Source organism: Rhea americana, unplaced genomic scaffold, assembly GCF_003343005.1.
Source record: "Rhea americana isolate MKP2758 unplaced genomic scaffold, rheAme1 scaffold_30, whole genome shotgun sequence".
NCBI lineage: Eukaryota > Metazoa > Chordata > Aves > Rheiformes > Rheidae > Rhea > Rhea americana.
This window is the reverse complement of record NW_028186424.1, coordinates 2,132,303-2,140,640: the sequence shown is the minus strand read 5'-3', so window position 1 is coordinate 2,140,640 and position 8,338 is coordinate 2,132,303. Positions and strand designations below refer to the sequence as shown.

At 37.0% G+C, this 8,338-nt stretch overlaps 1 protein-coding gene across 1 annotated transcript in view; it reads right to left on the bottom strand.

Annotated features, from left to right (window-relative positions):
• WFS1 (wolframin ER transmembrane glycoprotein) overlaps positions 1–8,338 on the bottom strand; it is a 38,251-nt gene that overhangs the window by 8,540 nt on the left and 21,373 nt on the right. The window contains exons 4-6 of the mRNA XM_085309590.1: positions 4,622–4,766; positions 3,653–3,823; positions 2,893–2,973 (exon numbers count right to left, since the gene is read on the bottom strand). Coding sequence (XP_085165716.1) covers positions 2,893–2,973; positions 3,653–3,823; positions 4,622–4,766 — 397 coding nt within the window. The remainder of the gene's footprint in view (positions 1–2,892; positions 2,974–3,652; positions 3,824–4,621; positions 4,767–8,338) is intronic.

Genomic DNA, 8,338 nt, shown 5'->3' with positions numbered 1-8,338 from the left:
CCACACCCGCTCCTTTACTGACACTCTCCGAATTACTGAAGACTCCAGAACAAAATGACTTGCTCTGCACTCTTGTTCCATCAGCACGTGCRAATGCAGCTAAGGGATGGAACGAACTCTAGTGTCACCCATTAAGTGCCAAAGCAACACAGCCCCAATGCACTTAGACACATCTGCGTTTGGAGAAGATGACAGGACAAAGAAATATAACCATCTTACCCTTGAAGGACTATTTCTAGCTTTCCAGAAGTGGCAAATGAGTCACAAAAACAACTGACCTACTACCACAGAAATTCTGATACTACCAGCAGTTTGGTCTACAAAATACACTGTCACTACTCTTGCGCATGTATACAGCTATGCCTTTTCCACTTCTTTAACAGGTAACATAAAACTGAAATACTCTTTTCCTCCTAGGAATGTTACTTTCCATGAAAAGTTGCATAACTTCATTCAGAAGTTATCTGTGTAACAAATATGATCCTTGAAGCTATAGGCCAAAATGACTTGACGAAATGTTAACTTAATGATTCAAGGAGTTTAGACCTGTCTACACCCAAATTTAGGTTAGTAATCCATGTATGACAGTTTAGCTATACGTATTCTAAACTGCAGACATATTAGTAAGTAATGTGCAGCAGGACATTTAAAAATACYTTTCAAGAACTGAGCTATATTTCATCTGAATTATTGCATTCTTAAGAAAATGAGATTTTTCTGATAAGCGATAAATTGAAACTTATGTTAGTTAATGTTCTTGAAAAAGTACACATGCTGCTTTTGTTTGTAATTCACTCTCTTAAAGTCGCCTTTAATTTTTAACTTGTTTTCCAGTTTTCATTTCTTTGTTTATAAAAGTAGTCAGCACATGCAAGTCTGAGTAGCTTTAGCATAATATCATGTTTGACCCCAAAGATACTTAGTGCTCTAGAGGAAGACGTATAACAGCAATCATTTGGCTTCTGCATGAAATCCTTGAAAAGAAAATCAAACTCCTTTATAAATGCGTTTTGCTTTTTATTTCTAGTGAGCATGATCTTTATTTTTATTAGCAACTTGAAATATTAATGATTCAGTCCTCAATATTCTGGTGACAAGCTTAATACCTGGTTAATGCTTTTGGCAAAAATGGCGATAAGAGTGTAATTCTTATTTTTTAAAATCATTCTTATTTTTTAAAATACAAATCAAAAATCTTTTTTTCATATCTTGAATGCCTATTGTTGGATTGCAAGAAAAATTATGCACAGCTCTTCTTTTGCAGTTTGATGGGATTATTAACAGAATCACAGAATGGGTAAGGTTGGAAGGGACCTCTGGAGATCATCTAGTCCAACCTTCCTGCTCAATCARGGTCACCTACAGCATGGTAGACAGGGTTGCATCCAGGTGGGCTTTGAAAATCTCCAGAGAAGGAGACTCCACAACCCCTCTGGGCAACCTGCTCCAGTGCTCCGTCACTCTCACAGGGAAGAAATTCCCCCTCATGTTCAGGCAGAACTTTCTGTGTTTCAGTTTTTGCCCATTGCCTCTTGTCCTGTCACACGGGGCAACTGAAAAGAGTTTGTCCCCGTCCCCTTGACACCCTCCCTTCAGGTACTTGTAGACATCATCTCCCTCGACCTCTTCCTAATGCATCATTGGCCTTCCTGGCCACAAGGGCACATTGCTGGTTCATAATCAACTGGTTGTGCCACCAGCACTCCCAGGTCCTTCTCTGCAGAGCTGCTCTCCAGAAGGTCAGCCCCCAGCTTGTACCGGTGCCTAGGGTTATTCCTCCCTAGGTGCAGGACCCTGCACTTGCCCTTGTTGAACCTCAGGAGGTTCCTCTCCGCCCAACTCTCCAGCCTGTCCAGGTCTCTCTAAACGGCAGCACAGCCCTCAGGTGTATCAGCCACTCCTCCCACCTTGGTATCATCAGCAAACTTGCTGAGGAGGCACTCTTTCCTCTCATCCAGGTCATTGATGAGTAAGTTGATGAATAAATCATTTGGTCCGACTCTATCTGCTAAACCAGCAATAACCCCAAGTTTAAGAACCAGCTGTGGGCCCAATCACTCCCTCCAGTCTTTCAGACTATTCACGATTGGGATCTACAGCTTCGAGCCTGTTCATTTTATTTTCTGTGGTGCTATTACAAAGAGTGGAATTCTCATTTACATTCTCACAGAYAATATCATTTACATCCACTGGTTCCTTCCCCTTTCCCCAAATGTAAATGAGGTTGTACAAAAAACATTGATAAATGTTTCAACATAATAATAATGATCTGACTTTTCTTCTGAATGCCCAGCCACATGGCAGTCTCTTAGACACACAGGGCTGCAGAGAACTTTATTCAAACTCCAGCAAAACTGTGTATCAACAAACTCCTTAGAGATCTGAGTTTAGGAATCTGACCCCATGTTCAGTCTGAGAACTGAGCTGTCCCTGCACCTTATCTCTGTCCAAGTGATGTAAAGGATATCTCGGTGCATCTTTCCTGTATCAGTCCTTGAGCAAATATGAAAAGACAAACATTAATTATTAGGGTATTGTAAACAGAAGCAAGACAAACAGAATGAGGGACCTGYTTACTTTAAAAGACTGCATAAGTGATTACCTTACTGTAATCAGAAAGCTTACTACAACTTAAGAACTAAAACTCGAAAGTACAAGGAAGTGCAAAAAAAAAAAAGTTTTGGCTGAATAGCCTTGTGAGTTCTAGTAGAGAAAGAAAATGACTTAAAATATAGGTCAATTACTTACCTTGTACATATGAATTGACACAACCAGTTTACAGCAATCTAAACTTGCTCTAAATCTTTACTCTGGCAGCACGAAGTTGCTTAGCAGAACAAAACAGAAAATTAAAACCACAGTCAGAGACTGAAAGAAGCAGCACGCACTTACATTCACTGCTCACTAATCGCTCCAGCATTCTTCTCTGCTTCTGCACGGACTTTGGGACTGGGCCAGGCTGCTTCTCACCATCTGGTTAAACAACAAAAGTTTACGGAAAGTCAAAATAGTCAATTACAGTAATCAAACAATAACCGGACTGCTATTCCAGCTGCAATATCTGGAGGATGGCATTTCCTCAAACTCAGGAAGAGATGAATGTATGTTTAAGTAGGTAAGATGGGGCTACAATTAGTTTTTCATATTCCTATTACTATACTAGAAAAGGAAGTAGCATTTATATAGCTAACATATACTGCTGTAATGGCAGAACAAGCCAGATGTCCTGAAGACTGAGTTTATAAATTGAAATACCTAGTAAAGTCATCAGGATGACTGTTATGGAAAAAGGTCAATGACAGCAAAGCCATAAAAGAATCATTCTGCAAGGATATCAAGTGCTGAATATTTTTAATATTTGGTCACTTGTATGAGTACTTAACTAAATCACATTCTACAGCAAGAATTGGAAGGCCTTATGAAGTATACTGTTTTGGTCYAGAGAACACTATTAAAAGAGAGTTAAAGTCATTAAGAGTTGTTTTTTCTTGAGTGCATCACACATCTACTTTCACCACATGCCTKCTTATTTATAAAGATTTTGAGGTTTCTAACCGTATTCTACCTTTAAATTTATATATATATATATTATTATTTATATATATAAATTTAAGTTTATATATGTATCTAATACCATAAGATCAATACAAACCTTCACTGTCAACTTGCCCAACATTTTCCAGTAGTTCAGAAACTGCTAATTGCTTCTTCTTCTTTGGGTTTAATTTCCAATACATGACTAAGGCAGCTTTTCTCACAGCTCTCTCCAAGTCAGTCTCAGATGATAATTTTTTCACTTCTTGCTCATTCTCWGAAGTGATGCCTCAAGAAAAGAAAATATATTAGATACTATTATCCCACATCCAGGCAGAAAYGACTTGTCCACAATTTATTCTTCTCAGTTTAGTCTGAAACTTTAAGTTTCATTCACATCTTGACTACCTAAGTGTATTACTCAAATACCCTTCYGTGTCCACAGCTTATCAAAAATCAAATTATGTTGATAAATCTGTAATTCAAGCACTGTGCAAAACATGCATTATCCTTATGGCCTGTTCAGCCTTTGAAACACAACAGTTCAAGCAAAAGATGGCGCAGATATGTATGAGTGATATGTAAAAGGTAGCAAGAACTTTGTGAAAGGYTTTTTTCAATTTTGTTTTTTTGAGAAGAGTTCAGATACTTGGCAGACAAGAGGARACCATTCCAAGTGTAGGAAACAGCATGACGGAAGGCATGAATCTTAAAGTGGGAGAAGACAGTGCAAAAGACCAATTAGGAGAGAGGCTGGAGAGAGACAAAATAATGAAGTAACAGCAGATGGGTAGGTGGTGCGTGGTTATATATGACCTTAATGGTCAAAGCAAAGACGTTCCAATGAAACGTTCTATTCCATGAAGGAATAAAAGCAAATGATTAATACAGATGCTTTTCTGAGCAGTATCACTAGAATATGACTTTTTAAATTATCTAATTTAACATGTTGTCAGCAACTACTCATGTAATTTTGCTATGAACATTACCACCGAATTTTAAGCCCTCTTCTCAATGTTAAAATGGATACAGTGTTATTTCAAATAAAGTAGAAAGTACAAGTAAAAACATCTCAGAGAACTCATACCTCTTCTGTCTGCTAAGCATCTGCGCAACAGTTTGACAGCTTCTCTTCGACCTTGCTTAGCAGCAAGGATGAGCCAATCAACTGCACTACAGTTGTTAAGTTCTTCATCCTCCTCTTCTGCTAATCTTAAAAAGTGTTTTCCCACCTAGAATAAGTGGCAAACAGAATTCCTTCAATTACTGAAATAAACTCTAGTCATCTTAGTCTCCCCCTCTCTCCCGCTAGAGTAAATTCCCATGAACAAAAGCTCAAAATATTTGATTCCAGCACCAAGTACATAGCTGTAAGATGATCCTCTTCCCACTGTTCTGCAGACAAGGCTCAGCATCCAGAACTGAAGGCAAGAGGGAATTGCAGTACCAGCACATTTTACCAGATCAGTTAGACCAGTGAGTTAGTTGCATTAGTTTTGGGGCATCTAGAAGAATCAGATAAAATTCTTGGTGCTAAAAATAGTAGTAAAAATGAGTTTGTCTTGGATTCTTTTCCTCCCATAACACTGGTCAAACAGTATTGCTGGGCTTATTTTAAAAAAGCAAAAATTCAGTGCAATAACTCAGTGCAAGCAACATTCAGAAATTCAGATACGATGAGCTGTCTGTAAAGGACCTTGACATGGATGGAAGGTTTCAGGCAGCGAGATGATTTACTCATAGCAGTTTAGTCAATGAAGGTCAAAGCAAACTCATGATTAATTAGTGAGCAGAATAAAACAGTACTGCTTAAGCATCAAGCAATATAAATGACACAGCCTGTAAAAATCTTTCCATTTAGGATTATAGACACAATGGAACAATTGGCTATATTACTGTTTTACAAATAAAAAATCACCTTTCTTCTTCCTCCTGTGAAAATTAAAATACATGATAAATATACTTATGTAATAGCATGAAACACTTCTGCTTAGAATACCCCAGAACACAAAATATTAAATGGCAGAAAGGAGGMAAAACTACCAGACATTTTATTTGTATATCTGGAGAATCTCGGCAATGCTTTTGCTTAATCCACTGTTCTCCCTCTGTACTGTTACTTTACTTATGTTCTAAGGGTGGTTAATGCAATCTCTTAGAGCTTCACATCTCCATAAATCCACAGTACTATGTGCTCCAAAAAACTTGTTTGACAGCTTCTCTAAAACGTTGCTTATGATATCTCCAATAAAGGTGGCTAAAGCAATACCTCTAAAAGATTAATAATTCACAATTCTTACCTGCAGACTAAACAGCCTGATCTCATCAAAAAGATCTTTCACTTCCATTAAAAGTTAGGTTTCCAGTCTTTCAACTGAATCCATACACCTAACATGGATGCTCCAACAACTTCTACATATATAGTTACTGGGTAGACATCATAGTGACTAAATACTTAAAACATGCAGTGAAACTATCCAAAAATATACAGAAATAAAAATAAAATTCAGACTATGTAAACCAAAAGACAGAAATATACAATCACAAAATCATGCCAGACTTCAACAAAGTAGAATCACACACTGATATAGTGGCAAATTAAGAAAAGAGTATATGAGAAGGGAAAAAAAAAAAAAAAGATTTCAGCCTTGATACTTCAATTCCCCAGTATTTCTCATCCAACCACTGATATACCTTCAGCTACTTATTTAAGGAATGAATTGCTTAAAGAAGGTATATGGCAAATAACCTCCTCTGACAAGTACAGCTGCTTCTTCAGCATGTTTATATTTATAGCCATTGAAATTTTGAGCAAAGCTTCTAGAGTAGTATTACTTAATGATGCAGCTCTTTCAAGTTTATAAAAAAAACCTCTTGGGCACACTCACATTGCAACACAAAACAGCAGACTCTGGAATTAGACATACCGAAGAAGGCTAGTAGATAAGGAAAAACAGTGTAACATCTTGGTTTCATGTTAGAAATATTTTTTGGCCTAAGGATTTTGGGGTTCTCTTTTTGGTTTTGTTTTTTCTTTTTTCTCCTTTTCTTTCTTTTTCTTTCTTTCTTTTTTTTTTTTGAAAGTTCAGCAGCAGCAGTAAGACTTAATTATCTAAAGAAACCCAATAAAACACTCTGTAAAAGGCAGAATACTGCCTCTAGAATCATAGCAACTAGAAAATATTTTCCTTTTATTTTGATTATAAAATTACAAACTCTGTGTATGCCAAAAGTTCAGGTGGGAAAAGCCGTCCAGATCCCAAACATCCAACAAACATGTAAGCTTTCCATGAAACACTGCTGAAAAGTCTCTCAGCTCCCTCTGAACGAGCACTGTGCAACAGCAACCTTGCTCTGTCATAGCAAAGCTCCTACAAGAAAGCACCAAAACCAGAGATGGCTGCAAAGCTCCAGCCCAGTGATCAAATGAGGAACTAATAGGAAAGAATATTATCCTCAGATTTCTTTAATGGTACATGGTACATTAGGGATTTGGGGATTATCTTTTTTTTTTTTTGGACTCCTATGAAATAAAACTTGGAAATGAAGTCATCACTGATAATGACTTGTATTGATCTTCACACTGTACTTCTTGAAAGGTTGTTCCCTTCCTCTCACCTTGGGCTTTTGCTAAGTGAAGCAGTTATCTCAAGTAGTTCCCTTGCAGATATCTTCTAGTTAAGACACAGAGCTGCCTTTTCTTCATTATAGATTTCCAGCTGTGGGTGTCTCATTTACATAACTGCTGTGCAGTTATTTCTCAATAAAGAAACTATACAAAGCTATGATAATACATTTTGACAGCCACTCAGAGCACATCTATTTCCATAGTCATTGCAAGGTTATTTTTGAATAACCTCATAGTAATAACTACAAGCCACTGAACTGAATGATTTCTTGTGTTTGATTTTGTAGTATTAGCGAACTATGCAACAATGCCATCTCAGTTTCTCATTCTTACTCTCACAGAAGGTAACAAATCAAAATACAGTTTTCTGACTGGATTCTAAAGGGAAATAGCCAACAATGGAAAGGATTTTTAAAACTTTTTTAAAGTCAAAAGACAATTTCCTCTTCACAGGCCATTAAAAATTTGATTCCCTAAAAACAAAAACTGTATTGAGTTCCTTTTCAGACAGTCAATTTGTCCTGAGTTAATACTGAAGCAAAATCGTGTGTTGGATCTCTTTGAGACAAGAATCCTACCATTCTGTGGGCATGGAAGGTGTACGTTGTTAAAAGACCTTAAAGGAAAGATATGAGAGTGGAATGAATTGAGAAGGATAAAGATAAAAAAATATATTTTATATATGTATATGTATATTTTTATATGTGTGTGTGTATACACGTATATATACATATACACACATACACATATATAAGTATATACACACACACACACATATACAGACACATGTATCATAGGCTAAGATTACATAAGGTACTTCTTCCTCAACTGGAAATTATATCTTGAAAGGATATGTGTGGGTTTTGCTTTCTTTTGTGTGAAGGAATAGAGCCAAAATGTGGATCTTCTGGCAGTGATTTCCTCAAGGCTAAAGCTTCGTTCTCCTCAAAGCTCTTGGTTGTTTCAGACGTGAGGAATTCACTACTGCCTCACATTACCACTCCAAGGACAGGCTGCCCCTCAAATAGGTTGAAGCAGAACACAGAGTGAGCTGTCACTGTTGTATTTTTACAGTTTTAAAAGGGTTTCTTTCTCCCCTCCCTCTTTTATTAATATTTATCTGCAAGAAGAGTAGTGATCTCTGGGAAAAAAAAAAAAAAAAAAAAAAAGTGAAAA